At 38.4% G+C, this 19,747-nt stretch overlaps 1 protein-coding gene across 1 annotated transcript; it reads left to right on the top strand.

Moving 5' to 3' along the window:
• Window positions 1-607: 607 nt before the first annotated feature.
• CCT2 (chaperonin containing TCP1 subunit 2) lies at window positions 608-17,921 on the top strand. Its single transcript, XM_021678602.1, has 16 exons — window positions 608-704; window positions 1,496-1,570; window positions 1,673-1,738; window positions 2,349-2,460; window positions 2,788-2,864; window positions 2,989-3,101; window positions 3,916-4,118; window positions 5,810-5,910; window positions 6,110-6,237; window positions 8,079-8,182; window positions 11,417-11,536; window positions 11,918-12,046; window positions 12,246-12,349; window positions 12,638-12,737; window positions 13,683-13,824; window positions 17,637-17,921. Exons 1-16 carry the CDS (start codon window positions 702-704, stop codon window positions 17,665-17,667), a joined length of 1,608 nt encoding a protein of 535 aa, XP_021534277.1. The 5' UTR covers window positions 608-701; the 3' UTR covers window positions 17,668-17,921.
• Window positions 17,922-19,747: the final 1,826 nt, after the last annotated feature.

The raw sequence follows: 19,747 nt of genomic DNA, 5'->3' as shown, positions 1-19,747 counted from the left end.
CTCCCACTCTCCCTGCTTGTGTTCCCTCCCTCGTGTGTCTCTGTCAAATGAATAAATAAAATCTTTAAAAAAAATAAAATTCAATGAAAGGAATGTAAGTGTTCCTCGTAACTCAATAAATAACGTTTAAAATTAAAATAGCAATAAAAATATTTAGTAAGATAATGATATCCCCCAAAGCTCCACAAACTGAAAAAGCTGAATGTGCTTGCTTCTGGGGAAAGAAGTGGTGAGGTTGGTGAATCGTTTCGTTATTAGTATACTTTAGGGCAAATTTTTTTAAAGATTAAACTTAAGGAAATTTAAGGAAAATTAAACACGCAAGAAGGAACTCCGTTGCTATGGCAACCCCGCGTGGCGGCGTCCCTTTTGTTCTTCGGGGGGTTCTACTCCCAGTCTGCCCGGCTCCACCCAATACGTCAGATCCTCCCCACCCCGGTCCCGAGCGGGTGGTGCCGCAGGGGGCGGAGCGCGAGTCAAAGCCCCGCCCTCCAGTGTGACTCGAGGCTTTTCTGACCGCGGTCCTTCACTCAAAACCGGCACACCCTCCCTTCCCCAGGGGGCGGTGCCAGGCCGGAGCTGCGAGCCCGCCGGGGCTCCGCCCCCTGCAGGAGAGCGTGTGCCGTCATTTCCGGCTTCTCTTCCCTCTGGTACCGGGCGTGAGCTGAGGGATTAGCGTCTGTGCCGAACTCCTCGGAACCATGGTGAGCTTGGCCCCACTGGCCCTGCCCAAACCCTGCCGCGTCCCGCCGCGCCCCGCCACGCCCCGCCGTGCCCCGCCGCGCCCCCCGCCCGCTGCCTCTTCTGCCCTTCCGTGGCCGGGGGCTCCTCATGTCTGTCCCCGGAGACCGCCGCACGTGGCGCGGGCCTCGGCGTGTGGCTTGCGCCGGGCCCGCCGGCGAAGCCCTCCATACCTAACGGGGAGGTGTGGGCCTTCATGCCAGCGTTTTTTGCTGACTCGGCCTCTTCATAGTCGCGGAACCCGAGGCCCGGGGATCAACCCGAGCGAAGAAATTTCTAGTGCCCCAGCGGGTTGGCGCTACAGGCCCCGCCCTCCCTCTCGGGGCGGAGCCTGGAGCAGCCGGGCTGGAAGGGCTGGAGGGTGAAGATGGAGGCGAATCGGCCGCGTTGCCTCGTCCGCCTGGCGGTTGTTGCGCGAGTGGCCTCCACGAGTGGCCTGCAACCCCTGCCTGCTTTATCCTTAAAGTCATCTTAAGTCTTGCCATATTTAGCAGTCATTTTTGGTGTATAATTTTTACTCGTAGAGCACTTGTAGACCCCAAAGGCAAACTCCTTGCTTACACAGGTTGTACAAGTCCCTCACTCCCCTTAAGTAAGTGACCGCCCCAATGACGGAGATCGTCGTTTGTTTGAAAAAGTACGCTATGCTGTAAATTAATTTTCTCTTAAATATATACATGTATTTCTGGCGGAACGCATCTATGTATACGTGTTAATATTGGTATTCAAACTGATTGTTGATTTTCCCTTTTAGGCGTCCCTTTCCCTCGCACCTGTTAACATCTTCAAGGCTGGAGCTGATGAAGAGAGAGCAGAGACTGCTCGGCTGGTGAGCCTTGTTCTCCCATACTTTTAAAGATACAGTTGTACTTTAGGAATTTTAAGACTGTAAAATTGATTTTTACTTTCAATCTTTGATTTTTTACTCCAGTCTTCTTTTATTGGTGCCATCGCTATTGGAGACTTGGTAAAGAGCACATTAGGACCTAAGGGCATGGTAAGAAAAACAAGGAATTGTTATGTTTTGATTCTGCTTTAGAGCCATATTTGGAAATCTAGTTAATAGCTCAGTTTTTTGGGGATGCTTTTTAAACTTTGAAAGTTAACTCTTGTATATGTAAGACATGATATGTTCTCCTTCCTAAAAATCAAAACAGTACTCCTACAGCTGAAGTCCTCTGTGACAACCATAGTTCTATTTGGATGTAAGTTTTCCTGATACTTGTTTTTATATAGATTTATGTGCATATTATGTATTTGTTATATATATATATTTTTATCATAGGTATTTGTGTGTAGTTTTTCTGTAGGTTGCTTTTTAAACTCCCTTTCGGTGTAGATCTTTGTATTTTATATTCATTGTTTTCGCTATTACAGTGCTGAAACAACCTTGTTAATGTCTCCCTGTTCTAGTGTTTTTAGGGGCAGACACCAAGGTTTGCTTATGGAGTGTATGCATTTAAAAAAAAAAAAAAAAAATCTGAATGGATACTACCAAATTGCCATACAGAGTATTTACACATTAGCAGTAAATGAGAGTACAGATTGACCCATGCATTCTTCAGATGTATTTATATCTTAACTTGAATCAAGTATGTTCCTTTTAGGATAAAATTCTGTTAAGCAGTGGACGAGATGCCTCTCTTATGGTAACCAATGATGGTGCAACTATTCTAAAAAACATAGGTGTGGACAATCCAGCAGCTAAAGTTTTAGTTGGTGAGTCTGAAAACGATAAGGTTTCATTAATAGTTTGAAACACATTTTTAAATAGGCTTTGTTGACTAACTATTTTCAATTAATTGATGTCCCCTTTTAAATTATTATCATTATTAAAATATAAGCTTCTGGAGTGCCATGTAGTTATTAATAATAAAACGTTTCAGACTGAGAAGTTCCAAAGAGTTTGTCAGGTGGGGAGACCTAGATAAGTGAGATTCAGGTTGGTTGTGGGTATGTTTGGAGAGTTACGTAAGCTACGGAGAAGTAATTTAGGATGCATTTATATCGAATACAAATGAGTTACTAACTAGCTTCTAATTTTAGATATGTCACGGGTTCAAGATGATGAAGTTGGTGATGGCACTACCTCTGTTACTGTCTTAGCAGCAGAGTTACTAAGGGTGAGAGTATCTGAGCAACTTTAACCTCATTTTATTGGTTTTTTTTTTTGCTCTTGTATCAGAAGTAGTCAGGTCCTTTCTGCGTGTTTTCTATTGAAGAGTGTTTTCCATTATTTATTAATAGGAAGCAGAATCTTTGATTGCAAAAAAGATTCACCCACAGACCATCATTGCGGGTTGGAGAGAAGCCACAAAGGCGGCAAGACAGGCTCTGTTGAATTCTGCAGTTGATCATGGGTTGGTATACCAAAATAATACTGTTTGAAACATTTAACATTCTTTTCAAAATAGGCTCAATGCAGGAAGTCTGGAAAACAGTGAAAAGTATACACAAACATGACCCTATTGCCTCATCCTGCCCCGATAACAAAACAGACCCCCACATTACACTCGAGATATAGTTTGGGTTTCCAGTTTTTTTGCATGTAAAAATCAAGAAAAATAAAACAAATAGAATCATTGCATAATCATTCTAACTTAGTTGATTAAAAAGCATATTTTTGGGTGTCTATATTTTCTGCAATAGTGTAATATTGTTAGTGTAATTTTCTGCAATAATCAGTTTTCTGCAATAATTTATTAGTAGTATAATTTATCTATCTATAGTTGGAGATCTGTTTTGGTAAGTTTGAGATTTCTAATAGTAGTTGTGACAAACCCAAAAAAATGCTTGAAGAGGGATAATTGCTGGGTCCAGATGTATATGTGTATTTTAAGGCATTTTTATTTACAAGTAATCCTCTAGAAAACGTTTATTAATTTTCACTCTTAATATCTGTATAGCAGTACCTATTTATCCATGTTCTTGAAGCATTTGGTATTTAGTTTGCTTGTGTTTCTTTTGGTATTTTGCCAGATGGTGGGGAAAATAGTATCCTTTAATTTTGCATTTCTTGGTTACTGTGAACTTTCTTCTGCTATGGCTTAGAGCCCTGACTGGGGTGAAATTATCTATTGACAAGTATTTGGATAAATTTTGAAAAGAAAAATAGGATGGATACCTTTGAAGAAGCATTTTAAAAACAGGCGTGAGTCTTTTTTTTTTTTTTAGTTCTGACGAAGTTAAATTCCGTGAAGATTTAATGAACATTGCGGGAACAACATTATCCTCAAAACTTCTTACTCATCACAAAGACCATTTTACTCAGTTAGCTGTAGAAGCTGTTCTCAGACTGAAAGGCTCTGGTAATCTGGAGGCAATTCACGTCATCAAGAAGCTTGGAGGAAGTCTGGCAGATTCCTATTTAGACGAAGGTATGAGTCTGTTGAATGTGAAACATTCATTCATTGAAAACAAGCTTTGATCAGACGTTGAGGGCTACATAGTGAATCCTGATTTTATCTAGTCAGGACTGGTAACACTTTACAAAGCCAGAAAATTTGTATTTAAGAATAGAAATCATTGCAACCATTTTTGGTTTTTTGATCCATTTATTATACTTACTGTGTGCTTCATTTCACACCGTCCCAGAATTTCTTTGCTAATCTCTAGGTTTTACTCTATACCTTGAAGTTCTTGCAGTCTCTAATAAAGAGAAATTGTAGTTTTAGTAAAAGTCAGCTATTCTCAAATGGCATTTTTTCCAGGAAGAGTTTGTGTATCATTTAATTGGTGGGTATTAAGGTTATAGTTCTTGGTGTTCTTAAAAAGTAGTAAATAAATCTTAGCAACTGCTCTTTCCTTAGTAATAATGTATTTTGTTCTTAGAGTATGAATTTTTCAGAACATCTTTATATTGTATTTACAAAATGGCTTATGGAGTGGAATGTGTAAACGTTCTCTTACAGAGGAGAAACAGGAACAAGTTGTGTTTTACCATTGATTCGTACTCCAGGTTTTGCTGTATGTCATTTCTCTCTATTTCTTTTTTAAGGATTTTATTTATTTGAGAGAAAAGAGAGAGAAGAGAGAGCACAAGCAGGAGGGAGGGGCAGAGGGAGAAGGAGAAGCAGACTCCCTGCTGAGCAGGGAGCCCAATGCAGGGCTCCATCCCAGGACCCTGGGATCATGACCTGAGCCAGAGGCAGACGCTTAACCGACTGAGCCACACAGGCGCCCCATTTGTCTCTATTTCAAAGGAGTAACAATTCTAAAAATATTCTTTGTTGATTTTGTATGCAAGGGCTGTGTAGCATTTCTAATAGGGCCTAGTGGTAGGGAAAGATAATGAAAACAAGGATAGCTACCATTCTTGAATGTTCTGTGCAAGCATCCTAATAGGAATTTTACTTAAAATCTTATTTATTCCTCATGATGTTGAACTAGTGATTGAGAATTAGGTTCATCTGAATGGAGCAGAAAACCCAAGATGATAATGTCTTAAAAAGGAAAAGTTATGCATGCATCTAAAAGAAGCCTGGAGAGAGAGTTCCAAATTACAGGCCCATAGGCTAGAAACTAGCACTGTGGTAAACTCTTGTTTTACAGAAGAATAGCTAAGGTTAATTTGTCCAAGGTTGTACACATAGCCTGTAAGCAGCATGAGCATGGTTGGGGTTAGGTTTGTTTGACTCCATTGTACGTGGTTTTTTGTTTTCTTGTTTTTCATTTTATCACCAGCCTCAGTTCTTTAAAAAGTTCAGTAATCTCTAGCAATACCTCGTTTTCCCGAATCTTCATAGTTTTTCTGTTGCATTGGTTTTAAGCTAATGAAAGTGGACTTATTAGCTTTATATTACAATCCACACCTGCATATTTTGTATATATGTGAAACAGAAGTTTCAAAATACTGTGTTTATTCTTAAGGTTTGTGCTGTGTCTTTAGATTTCCACCTGCTAAATTGATTTTATGATCACTTGCTTTAGTGGAATGCTTTACAGGTTCTAGGAACTTGGTGAGTTGGACTTAAATGCATGTTGTTTGAAAAAGTAATTTGATAAAGCAGACATAAAGATTTATCAATATAGCTTTGAAGTACTTACTAAAATACTCAATGTGTTGTAGGCTTTCTGTTGGATAAAAAAATTGGAGTAAATCAACCGAAGAGAATTGAAAATGCTAAAATTCTCATTGCAAATACTGGTATGGATACAGACAAAATAAAGGTATGTTAACTACATTTCTTAGAATTCTAATTGTTAGCTGCTTTATAAATTCAGGCTGGGAGTCACTTGCACTAAAAAAAACCTAGAATACATATGAATGTATTCAAATATGTAATTTTAGTGTATTTACATAAAAATTAAGCTGTGCGACTCAGGAGTAATGAAAGTGATACTATTTTTATGCTTTCCTTTGTCTTAGATATTTGGTTCCAGGGTAAGAGTTGATTCTACAGCAAAGGTTGCCGAAATAGAACATGCCGAAAAGGAAAAAATGAAGGAGAAAGTTGAACGTATTCTTAAGCATGGGATAAATTGCTTTATTAACAGGTCTGTGCTTTTGCTAACAATATTTGTAATAATCTAATGATTTATGTCTACAAAGATATATGAAAATACTTCATACTGAATTAGTGACTTGTTATTTAGGAACTGGTGTTTTTTCTAAATAGAATTTTACAGCAAAGCATTTGTGTCACCATTTTGGTGATGTTTTATGTTAATATACTTGACTAATAAACCTTTTCATATTAACAGTAATAGTTTTCTGATCTGGCAGTTGCATCTTAATTTTGGGCTATCATATACATATATTTGGTGGAGAGCTTCAGTTTCATATTAAATGATGGGACTTTGAAGTAGCAGAAAGCTAATAGCAAAGGAATAAAATAAGAAATGAAAAGTAACAGAGTTTTAGGGCTTTAATCTGTATGAAGTATATGTAAACTTTTCCCATGTTTTCTTTCTTAATTTTTAGTATCTAAGGTGTTCACGGATTTTTTTCCAAAGGCAATGGAAAATTTTTTTCAGTAAAACTAGAAAAGGCTCTATAAAAAGTCATGACTACATCCACTCCAGTGGCCTGAGGCAGCATAACATGGAATCTGTGTCAGGTGGTAGGCACTCTGGGCTCACAGCTTTCTTCCATGGCTCTCTGGCCAGCTTCTACCCTGATATTATAGGGTCAAGTATCTAGGATCCAGTGGTAGTGTGTGCCACCTCATTGCAGTGTCTAGAGTGGGCAGTGGAGGAGTCTTATACTCACCATGTCCGCCTTTGCCCCAGAAGCCCAGGCTAGAGTTTTGGCAAGAAGTCCTCTATTCCCCTCCAGGTTCAGGGGGCTTGAACCCACTGCTTTGAACTGTTTGCTCATTCCCACCTCAGGGCCTTTGTGTCTAATTTTACCTCTGCTTAGATCTCTTGGATTTTTTTAAATGGTGAAAATACGAAGAGGAACAGCACATTTCTAGCAATGAAATGGCAGTGGTTAACTTTGACAGACAGTTAATATTTGATGAAAAATCAAATATTTGCGGGAAGGGGCAAAGAAAGAATCCTAAGCAGGCTGCATGCCCAGCACAGAGCCTGACGTGGGGCTCAATCCCACGACCCTGAGATCATGACCTGAGCCGAAATCAAGAGTTGGAAACTAAACTGAGCGCACTGTCCCTTACACCTAATTAAAAAAATTTTTTGGCCTTTTTTTAAGTTCCAAACTTAAACCTGTCCTTTTGTACTCCTATTAAAAAATAACATCTCCTCATTTTGGAAAACAGAAAAGTATAAAGAAGGAACAAAATCTGAGGTCTAACCTTCCTGAAATTCATTCTTTTATTAAGCTGACTTGTGTATGTATGTGTGTGGTGTTCAAGTTTCAGTTTTTCACTTAGCTGTGAACACATGCTATAAACTTTTTTAACCTAACAATGTAAATTTTTACTTAACATTACAGTTTTTATAATTGATAAATTGTGATGTACACAAACACACTCGTAGTGGACATTGAGGATATTGGCAGGTTTTGCTGTTCTCTGTAAAAATTTTTATACATACCTTCATTAAAGATTTTTAATACCTGAATTCATTTTCTTGATGTAGAGCCTCAGGAGTGGAATTAAAGCATTTGAACATTGATACGGTTTTTGATGCATTTCTGCTACGTTGCTTTTCAGAGTTATGGTCCAGTTTATCCTGTCAATAGCAACATAAAAAACAACTTGTTTGCAGTGCTAGCATGGATGCACTAAGTTGTGTGGCTTATGAATTCTTGTATATGGTATTTCTAATTTGTATTTCTTTATTGGTAAGGTAAAAATGGTTCCATGTTTCTTAGTCTAATGTATTTTAGTCTTGTGAAATAGCAATTTTTAACATTTTTATTTTATTTATAGGCAGTTAATTTATAATTACCCTGAACAGCTCTTTGGTGCTGCTGGTGTTATGGCGATTGAACATGCAGATTTTGCAGGTGTGGAACGCCTAGCTCTTGTCACAGGTATGAGAAAAAAGGCATTAATTTCTAACACTAATCACTCTTGGATTTATTGAATGTTAGTAAATGTAACTTTTGAGAGTACAAAGAAATACTCTAAAGGGCTTAGAGTATAAATATTCTGAAATCTGATTTACAGTTTTTTGACATCCTTAGAGACTGAATTTTCTGCCATGTTTGCCATAGGTTATAGATACCTTTGTTACATTGTTTTGTTTTTTTAAAGATTTTATTTATTTATTTGACAGAGCGAGAGCAGGAACACAAGCAGGGTGAGTGGGAGAGGGAGAAGCAGGCTTCCCACCAAGCAGGGAGCCCAATGTGGGGCTTGATCCCAGGACCCTGGGATCATGACCTGAGCCCAAGGCAGATGCTCAAGTACTGAGCCACCCAGGAGCCCCATCTTTGTTACATTGTTTTAAAGGTACTAGATCTTTTCTCACAAACCCACAGGACCAATGATCTACCCCTCCTCTAAAGAAACTAAAGCTTAAAAAAAGACTAAGTTTTATCTAGTTTATTCCTTTGTTTATTTCTAGTGCTGAGTAGTCCAATGCTTTGCGTCCTTTGTGATAGTAAGTTATAAGAGTAACCTTTAGTGAACGTTTAACTATATGTCAGAGAGTGGGTCAAGTGCTTTTAAACATTGTGTTTGTTAATTTTTTTAAATTTGTGGAAGTAATGGGTCACCTGGGTGGCTCAGTCGGTTAAGCGTCTGCCTTCGGCTGGGGTCATGATCCCAGGGTCCTGGGATCGAGCCCCGCATCGGGCTCCCTGCTCAGCGGGAGGCCTGCTTCTCCCTCTGCCTGCTGCTCCTCCTTGTGTGCTTGCACTCCGCCCCCCCCACTGTCAAATAAAATATATCTTTTTAAAAAAATTGTGGAAGTAATGTTGAAATAAGTGTGAAACAATCCAGCAATGAATAATGAAAAGTTAGTATACTGTAATACCAGTCAACAGAGGTATGAGTTTCATACTCCCAGTTGTGTGGAATAGAAATGTTTATAAGTAAGATAATGTGTCTGTCAAAATGACATAGCGTTGCAACTTGTTGACTTTGTTGTAGCAATAGTTTTTAAAGTAACTGTTAAGTAGGCCTTGAAAAACTAAGTTTTGCAGCCCTTACTCTCTAATTTTCAGGCCCTTGAAAATGAATGAATGGGTTGGAAAGTTGGTTTGAGATCTTGAAATGAGAATTACGGAGAGGGATTTGAGATATAAAGCCACTAGGGATGTTGAATTTAGTTTTCAAGTGCCATGAGTATTAAAAAATAAAGTATACTAATTATTGTAAAGGGTAGAATTGGTTTCATCTCAGAATAACTTCTTAATCCATTTTTAATATTTTGAGAAGCGTGGTCTTCTGACCTAAAAGGAGAGATTTTTCTTTCATTAATTAGTTTGAAGTGGGTTTACTTGCTTTAATTAAAGTTCTTTAAGAGCCATATGTATTTGATGCTTAAGGTGATAAAATTTATGGTGTAATTCCTCCTTTAAGGCAACAAAATTAAAGATAATAACATAAGAAATAAATGTGGATGATAGGACATTCATGGGGTAAGTTGATATCTTAAGGACTTGATACATGAAATTGCCACGTACACTCAGAAGAATATTGACTGCACCAAGCACAACCCACTGCAAAGTTGGCCCTGTGGTGCCTCCCATCCTTAGCTTATGTGGTGTCAGGATGCATGAAATTGGTACTTGTAAATGTCTATAGAAATATTTTGTTAGCTAATGTAGGTAAGTTAGTGAATTTAGGATAAATGAAAATTCTCGTAAACCAAATTAGTCTCATTTTGGGGGTATGGGGTGTCCCAAATATCTGTTGTGTCTCACACCTAGAACATACAGCAGTCTCAGGCTCAGGCCAATCAGAAGTCAAAAAGTCAGCTAAATAGATCATCATAAATCAGTAGAGTTGGAAAGACCAGAGTTCTTTCTAATAAATTTTTTGTAAAATAGATATAAAGTATCAATTATTCAGACTTAACAGTAAGGAGTAGGAAAAGAGGGGTTGGCTGATGATGGTAGAGGGAATCTACTTTATTAAAAGAGTGAAGAACTAGAGAAAAGGATTTTAAAATGGAAACCGAAGTTTTGCAATTAAGAACCAGGGAAGGAAATGGCTGAATCTTTCAGCTTACACCATGGGAGATGTAGGGAAAATAGGAATAGAAATAAGATATAAAAATAAATTTGCTTTTTGTTTTAAACTGTTTTATTTGAGAGAGTGCATGGGAGGGGAGCAGCAGAGGGGGAGGGAGAGGGACAAGCCGACTCCACGCTTAGTGCGAGGCTGCACCACTGGATCTCATGACCTGAGTGAAAACCAAGAGTTGGTTGCTTAACCGACTGAGCCACCCAGGCGCCCCAGAATAATTTACTTTTTTGATACCTCATTTGGTTTGCTCTGGGAAATTCTCAGTATACATTTCCCCTTTTTCTGGGCCTTATAGGGGCATTCTGAGATTTCAGTTATCATGATGATTAGCAGATATCAGGTGTCCTGTAAGCAGTTTCTAGTGTCATCTTGTAGACATAATAGAACTAGTCAAATACTTTCATGTTTTGGGAAGTTGGATCATAAGGCTACTGGTCTTGTAGACTAGATTCAAGAGAATCGGAGTTTAAATTCAGACTTAAAAGTAAATGTTAAAGTCCCAATTTAACCTTTGGGGGGAAAAAAATAACCTTTGGGAAATAGTATTATACAGTGTGTACATATAAGTCTAAAGACAGATTACGTGGATTTGAATCCCAGCTTCACTGTATTATTTGTTTGAGCTATGTAACCTTGGAAGAAACTCTTAAGTATCTCTTTACCTCAGTTTTATTAGTTTTATGTCAGATAATAGAGCATCTCTCATGAGGGTGATTTTTAAAGATTAGTTTAAATGAAGTGCTGCTTTTTTTTTTTTTTTTTTTTAAAGATTTTATTTATTTATTTGAGAGAGAGAGCGTGAGAGAGCACAAGAGGGGGGAGCGGGAGAGGGAGAAGCAGACTCCCCGCTGAGCAGGGAGCCCGATGGCGGGACTTGATCCCGGGACTCCAGGATCATGACCTGAGCCGAAGGCAGTCGCTTAACCAACTGAGCCACCCAGGCACCCAAATGAAGTGCTTCTTAAAATGAACTTAAAAGTGAACTTAAAAAATGTCTGTTCATTAGTTCTGGTTAGGAAACAAATTTTAAACGTGTTGTGCATTTAATTAACATATGTTTATGTTCATAGGTGGTGAAATTGCCTCTACCTTTGACCACCCAGAACTAGTGAAGCTCGGAAGTTGCAAGCTTATTGAGGAAGTCATGATTGGAGAAGATAAACTCATCCACTTTTCTGGGGTGGCCCTTGGTGAGTGATTATGTAGATCCTGATTTAGGTTCCTAAATCTTTGATAGGCTCTGTTGAAGTTAAAAGAAATACTCTGTTTACTAGAGTATGGTGTGTCTTAATTAGTGAGAAGCATAGGATGCATGTTTATTTCAGTCTCTTGAGGTCAAACTCATGTTAACCTTGCCTATGTGAACAGTGTATATTCAACATGATTGTTTCTTAGATAATTTAGAACTATTGTGAACATGGATAATTATCAAAAAGAATGTATAACAGCAGAGGACATGTTAGCTTTTAAAACCAAATAATAATCATAACCAGTATCTGCATAAATAATAGAAGGCAAACTCTTATTTTTTGTATTCACTGTGACCTAAGAATATTATTTTTTAACTTTAGGTGAAGCTTGTACCATTGTTCTTCGTGGTGCCACTCAACAAATTATAGATGAAGCAGAAAGATCTTTGCATGATGCTCTTTGTGTTCTTGCCCAAACTGTGAAGGATTCTAGAACAGTTTATGGAGGAGGTAAGCGTTTTAAAAATATTAAACATGTTCTGTTAAAGTACAGTAATGGTTTTGGCTTTAATGATTTTTAGAAAGTTTGTATATAATGCGTTTGCACTTAATTTTAAAATGCTTGATGTGTCTTAAGGGAAATCAGTAAGTCAGTGTGTTGGAGATAACTAAACATCGTAATTTATTGGAATTTCATTTTCATCTGCAGGTTGTTCTGAGATGCTGATGGCTCATGCTGTGACACAGCTTGCCAGTAGAACACCAGGCAAAGAAGCTGTTGCAATGGAGTCTTATGCTAAAGCCCTAAGAATGGTAAGTTGGTAAAGACATCTGAACTTACACATTTTGTGAGTATTGATGGTTTTTTAAATGAATACATTTTTCTCTCTTGGACATGTTTGCTAATTTTTGGCTTTAAGAAAAAGAACTGGTTCACACCACTTAAATTTGATTCGGGAGCTTATCTTTTTTATGAGCAGTAATTAAAAGGAACAATACTTCATTGTTTCTAAATGCGTAATTTTAAAAAGCTGTCCTAGTTAGGACTAAATCACCTCTCTTATTGTAGAATAGTTACCATTTGTTTTTTTCACTTTATAGTTGCCAACTATCATAGCTGATAATGCAGGCTATGACAGTGCGGATCTGGTGGCACAGCTCCGAGCTGCCCATAGTGAAGGCAATACAACTGCTGGACTGGGTAAGAAAACGACTGTAGTAATTAAGAAATAACTCCTTACCAAATTCTCTCTCTTTTTTTTAAGATGAATTCTTAGGATAAGCATAGAGAAGATTTCTATGGTGCTTGCCTCCGTAACCATTATATGTCCTAGGAGAATGTTTAACTTCGTATTCTCAACACTGTCAGAACTGTTCTTCCATAAGGGGTATAAAACTAGTTAGAAGACTTGTAATTAGTTTATTATGTGTTGACTGTAGGATTTAAATACATAAATAGTACTAATATTCTGAAATAAGTATAAACCTTATTAAATTTCTTATAATAAATATTAAATCCCACTCTCATAGGAAACTTATTATGAGGCATTCTTGAGTTCAGGTCTTTACATAGATAAAAGTGGCCAAAAGGGCAAATTTAATTCAAATTGAAAAATTTCCCAATGAACTGTCCCAAGACATTACAGGAATAGTCATAGAGGGTAGATAATCCCATCGCTGGAGAAGAGAGAGCTAATGAATAATGATCTGTCAGGAGGTGAAGTATGATTCTCACAAGAGGAAAAGTAGATGAGTTTTGAATTCTTTCAGTTCTTAAGAATCCATGGTAATTAGTGATGAGCACATTTTCTGCAGTAATTTTACATATATATATATATGTACATGTATATACATACACATTTATGTATGTAATAAAGATAGGCGATTGAGTGTTCTGTGTAAATTTTCCGTTACCTGAGCTAGTTGTCCGTTAGTACAGATGATCAGTAGTTGACCTTTTAATTTTCTAAAAGTCTTCCCTTGAGTTTTAGGCTGATGAGAATGCTCTAAATAAATTGAATAGTTGAGTCTTGTAATCTTATTTTTTATAACAGGATTAACTTCATTTGTTGTAAGTCATTAGAGATATTTTGATAATTTAGTTGTTAAAACTAATGTTTATTTAGTAAATATTCTCTCTTTTTAGATATGAAGGAAGGTACCATCGGAGATATGGCAGTACTGGGTATAACAGAAAGTTTCCAAGTAAAGCGACAAGTTCTTTTGAGTGCAGCTGAAGCAGCAGAGGTGATTCTTCGTGTGGACAACATTATCAAAGCAGCACCAAGGTATCGTAGCCCTTAAACATTTTTTAGAAAGCACGAAATAGGTAAATGTGTGTATCTGGTAATTGTAGTTGAAAGAAAAAGGCATTTCTGCCTAGCTAAAGGTATTATGCACATTATTTAAAATATGTAGCCACAACTCTTTAAGTCAGAAAAGCTTAGAGGGAGAGAGGTATGGGTGACACAGCGGAGCTCTCAGGATTGAAAGGTCCATGAAGAGCCAGGCTCAGAAAGATCAAGAACCAGATTACATGGGAGCGAGGGCTGTAGTGTTAAGAACGAATGTCTTTTCACTAGGCTGAGTTTGCTCTAGTCATTTTCTGTCCTGTACAGTTTTTCATATAGATTATCTTAAGCTCGTAATGTGCAGAGTTCCTTACATGTTCCTATTTCAGCAGTTTTGTTTTAAAGATTTATATATTTTAGAGAGCGCACGAGCGCAGGGAGAGGCAGAGGGAGAGGGAAAGAGAAACTAGCAGACTCCTCGCTGAGCTCGGAGTCCTGTGCGGGGCTCGATCTCACAACCCTGAGATCATGACCTGAGCTGAAACCAGGAGTCAGACGCTTATCCAGCTTTGCCACCCTGCGGCCCCTCATCAGTTTTTCTAAGATGTCAAATTCTTACAGAAACTCATTCACACAAAAAATAGTTAAGTAGCCAGAAAATCTTAACTTTTGGAGATTCAGTTTAACAATTTTAATTGTTCTTACTAGTAGTTACTAAAACGTTAATTTTGCCTGTTACGGTGGTGGTTCAGGTAGATGGGAGACGATGATTGCTTGCACCAGGAAATAGAGGTAAGGGTGGTGAGAAGGGGTTGATAAAAGGTTTTGAAGGTAGAGCCAGCAGAATTTGATTATGGTTTGGATAAAAGCTGTGAGAGGAAAGGGAATGAAGGATAAGCCAAGGTTTTTGTTGGGATAAATGAGTTTTTCTTATCTCAGAAGCAGAAGACTTTGGGAAAGGAGGGTGGGGTTGTCAGACTTGGACATTTGAGCTTTCCACTGAGGAAGCAGTTGGGTAATTGAAGCTGAAGTAGAGAAGCTTGAGCTGTAATTGTAAGTTTAGGAGTTGTTAGCCTACATGTATTTAAAGCCATGAGACCGGTTGTGTCCCCAAGAGAGGGAATGTAGCTAAAGGAAGGAAGGGGTTTTAGGCACTGGACACTTGAGAATTCCAGTAATAAGTTTGGAAAGATTCAGAGCAACTGGCAGAGGACACTAAAAAGGAACGTGAAGTATAGGTAAAGGATAATTATTAACTGGGTGATGGATACGTGGGGCTTCTTTATATTAATCTCTGCTTTTCTGTACATTTGAAATTTTCCATAATACAAAATTTTAAAGGTTGGGGGCCTGGGTGCCACTGAGGTAGGAGGAAAACCAGGGATGGGGTTTTCCTCAGAAGCTAAACAAAGGAAGTATTTAGGGTTGGGGAGTGATAAAATATATTGGTCCAGTAAGATAAAAACTGAAAATTGACCTTAAAGATTAGATTTAGCAACAGAGGTCATTGGTATTCTTGACAAGCAGTTTCGTGGAGTAGAGGGGACAAAAATCTGAAGTAGGTTTGACAGAGCCAGGAAAGGAAGAATCGGCGGAAGTGTATATAGACTGCTTTCGGGGAGTCTCTTGTGAATGGAAGCAGGGAAGTGGGATGGGAGCTAGAGGACGTGGGTCTCTACTGTGAACAGTCAGTGCTGTACGTGGAAGTGATCTGCTAGCGGGGTGATGGATGCGGTAGAGGAAGCAGCCCACTGAGTAGCTGTGAAGAGGAATGAGAGAACGAGAGAAGGGCTTGGTTTTAGATGGAGCACGGGGACCACAGGGGAGTTCGTCCCTGGGAACAGGAGGGAAGGAGGAGCACTATCAGGAGATTGCACCTCAAGTGGACTCTGTTATGAGGAATCTCTGTGTGGAACCCAGTAGCACCCCTTCAGTGGCTTGCTTCTGTAAATGGCAGCTGTCATCCTCTTATTATTGGAAGAAGGAAAGAGGAGAAAATAGTGATTTGGATGTGGAGAGAAAAGGGGAGTGGTATTTAAATCTACTGTGGTGTAGTGGAAGGAGGACTGGGCTGGAAAATCTGAAGATTCTCTTTCTCTGGTACTGGTTAGGGTAGGGTAATGAGGAATGGTCCTATTTTGGAATGGAGCATTGGTGAGGGAAGGAGTTGAGAGAAAGTTTCTTGGAAGCTGTGTCAGCAAAGATGGTTGAGTGTGGTTCTGTTTTCTCCTGTCTTTTTATTTTTTATTTATTTATTTATTTTTTAAAGATTTTATTTATTTATTTGACAGAGAGAGACACGGCGAGAGAGGGGACACAAGCAGGGGGAGCGGGAGAGGGAGAAGCAGGCTTCCCGCGGAGCAGGGAGCCTGACACGGGGCTCGATCCCAGGACCCTGGGATCATGACCTGAGCCGAAGGCAGACGCTTAACCACTGAGCCACCCAGGCGCCCCTCTCCTGTCTTTTTAAGCAGAATGATAGCAAAAGGAAACAGGTCTATAAAGTTTTCTGGCTTGACGGCAAGGTCACATAACCACCCCCACCCTCAGAAATCTTTGCAATGACTTGGCACCCTCAACCACATTTGAAATACACTAGAATACCTCATTTGATCTGATACCACTGTTTTAGTGGTTTAAGTGTCTATTAAATTTAGTAGACATACTCAGTAATTTGTAGTAAAGAAACATGAGTAATTGTGTTTACCTCAACCTTGGAACTTTTTTATACTTAACTTCCAGGGGACTCGTTTTCCAGATTAGTTTCCCCGTGACAGCTGCTGGAGAAATTTTTCTGTATTGATATCTTTCAGCATCCTTAATCATATTCCCATAAGCTTCCAGGGTTGGAAGATCTTTCTTTATATTGCCCCAGTATGCTGTACTCTTTGGATCTGTTCTTATACTTTCTCTGCTTCTCTAGAATGATTGCTATACTTGACTCTGGAAGCAGTGCTTAAGTAAAGTAAAAAAGTAAAGTAAAACAGTGCTTAAGTAAAAAAATTCTCTAGTACCCTGCCATGCCTCCTCCTTGAGAGATTCACTATTTTCTCACCAGAGAGTAAAAGTTTAACACCTAAGATGTGTTGAAAGGCACTGTTTACATACTTTGGTGAGTTACCTGACCCTGTCATTAGCGTATCTACTGGCATTCATTTTCATTATTTAGTATAATGATCCAGAGATTTTCATCTAGAGGTCCCAAAGCCTTGTCTTTTTTTTTTTTTTTTTTAAAGATTTTATTTATTTATTTGAGAGAGAGAGACATAGAGCAGGAACACAAGCAGGGGGAGTGGGAGAGGGAGAAGCAGGCTTCCTGCAGAGCAGGGAGCCCAACGTGGGGCTCGATCCCAGGACCCTGGGATCATGACCTGAAGGCAGACGCTTAACGACTGAGCCACCCAGGCGCCCCAAGCCTTGTCATTTTACAACTTCTGGTTAAGAGTAAACTGTCTTTGTCTTTGATTTGGTAAAATGCCCTCACACATTAGTTGAAAACATGAATTAACCTTTTTTTTGGAGAATATGTATTTGTTAAATAGGTTGTTTGGATGAGAAGTTGAGAATTGCTAAATATCTATGATCTTCACATTCCACAGATTTTGTACTGTCTTCTTACTAATACAATAATAATTGAGGGATGTTAGTAATGAGGTAGAAACATCCTTGTTATAAGGAATTGGTTATAATGGTTTTGATAAAATTAGGATTTCAGCTGTGTTTATATTTAATATAAACCCTTGGTTACAGTCATGTTTTTCAATTTTACCATTGCGTTTTCTTAAGTGTTTGTTTTGTAATACTTGCAGGAAACGTGTCCCTGATCACCACCCCTGTTAAACATTCCCATGTGCTGTTGAGCTCTGGACCAGTTAGTTCATAGCAAAGTTGTGTTTGAAAGACTTCGACCTTTTGAAGAAGACTGTGGAATCGAAGTTTATCTGTGGCTCTTATATCCTTAAGTTTGGACATTTAACTGACCTTCTATTTTAACATGGGTCTAATTTATTTGCTGTTTCATTATCCATAAAATTTAGTTGATTTAAAAGTTCATTTCTCATACTGTGCATCAAAATAAAAATTTGAACAATTAATTTTTCTTATCTGTCTTAGTGGTGGCTTGTACTTTTTTTTGTTGTTTAATGGGAGCAAATGATTATACTCTCAGTATGGAGTTGTTTGGCTTAACTGATGATGGACCGTACACGTTTATGAAATAATGATCTTGTCAAGTCAAAGTCAGATGTGATAAACATAGGTTAATCTCTTGGTTTGTAATCATATGTAACCTTTATTAGCTGTTTAATTTTATTTAGTGAAAGTATCTTAAAGTTTAGTACTCAGTTTGATTTTGTGTTGTCTAAGTACTGTCTCTTACATAGGGCAAAATGGTCGTGGTTTCTGTTACTTCAAGTTTGAAAGAGTCCTGTTTTAAAAGTCATTTGTTACAAGCTGTTTCTCAAGCACCTTTGATGCTTTAATGGGTAATATCTTAAAAAAGATGGATGTGGTTAGATTTAGGCATTGTTGATCAGTTAGGATTTTTTGTTTTTGGCAAATGGATTCGAGAAGGAGTGGGAATAGGGATAGGTATGTACTGAGTTAATGGTTTAAAGGTGAATTTAGATTTGGAGGTTATTAATGCCTCGATGTATAGCAGAAATGAGAGAAAGCCTAGCAGTAGGTTGTTTTTTTTACAGGGTATCTCTGCTACCTTAATGGAGAGACATTTTATTCCCATAGAGGAGCAAAAGGGTTTTCAAAGAAATGCTGATAAAACAACCTGTTTTATTGTGTTTGTTTTTCTAAAGTAGGCTCCACGTGGAGCTTGAGCCCATGACCCTGAGATCAAGAGTCACATGCTCTACCGACTGAGCTGGCCAAGTGCCCCCAGTCTGTCTTGGTTTTGTCTAAAAAGTTTGTCTCAACATTTTAATATTACTTTTGTAGAAGCAATTAAAACTGGGAGAACTGGTGTTTTTCTTTGTGGTCCTAGTGTGTATCCTCCAACATTGACATGAAGGAGAAGCTTTTCCTGAGATTATCAAAGAGAATTGCACTGATTTTTTTTTTTTTTAAGTACTTTATCACATCATAACATCTGTTTTCACCTCCATACCTCGGGTGCAACAGGTGAGCATATCATGACCAAGAAACCCTACAGAGGTTTCAGTAGAAGTGGGTTTAAACATCTGTCTGAGAGTACTAGATAGCCTGGAGTAAGATCTTAAAAGGGTACTTGGGCATGTTTTCTCCAGAGGTCTTAAAAAGAATACACCTGTTAAGTATTAATCTAAAAAGAGATAAAAACATGGGAGCTTCATTGGTACATCCAAAAATACACCCATGCCTCTTTTCCTCTTTGAATTCATATCCTTTGAAGACCTTACATTGTTGTCATAGACCTAGACTATCTCAGGTTCACAAATTTTAATGTCTTTTCAGTCAGAACTTAAATACCAAGCTAGGCCCCACTATTCCTATAACAGTTTTAGGATGGAGTTTCTTGTAACTCAGAAACAGTAAATACAGAAGCAGTTTTTCACAAAACTTTTGTGACATGGAAATAGAGATTTGGAATGTATGTTAATAGTAAGCACATGAAAAATTGTCTTAAGTGCTTAGGATTTTTAAATCTATTTTAAGTAGCTTTCAGTTTTTCTTTGAAGGGTAATATGTATACTCTTTATTCTCCTTTTACTGTCTTCAAGCCACGATCCATTCTTTGCCTGCTTGGAGGCCATGGGCCAACCCACTTTTCCTTGCTGACTGCCTCACCACTTCTGTGGTTTAACTCAGGAGGCACTGGCAAGATATGGGGATAGGGAATTGATACTTTCTTCCGGCTCTTGCTCTTTGTCTCTGGAAATGGCTGCATCCCTGTGAGACCTATCAACTACAGTTTTGCTGGTAGCCCCTT

The sequence above is a fragment of the Neomonachus schauinslandi genome, chromosome 5, assembly GCF_002201575.2.
Source record: "Neomonachus schauinslandi chromosome 5, ASM220157v2, whole genome shotgun sequence".
Taxonomy (NCBI): domain Eukaryota; kingdom Metazoa; phylum Chordata; class Mammalia; order Carnivora; family Phocidae; genus Neomonachus; species Neomonachus schauinslandi.
Note: the sequence above shows the minus strand (reverse complement) of the source record. Positions and strands in the feature narration are given on the sequence as shown.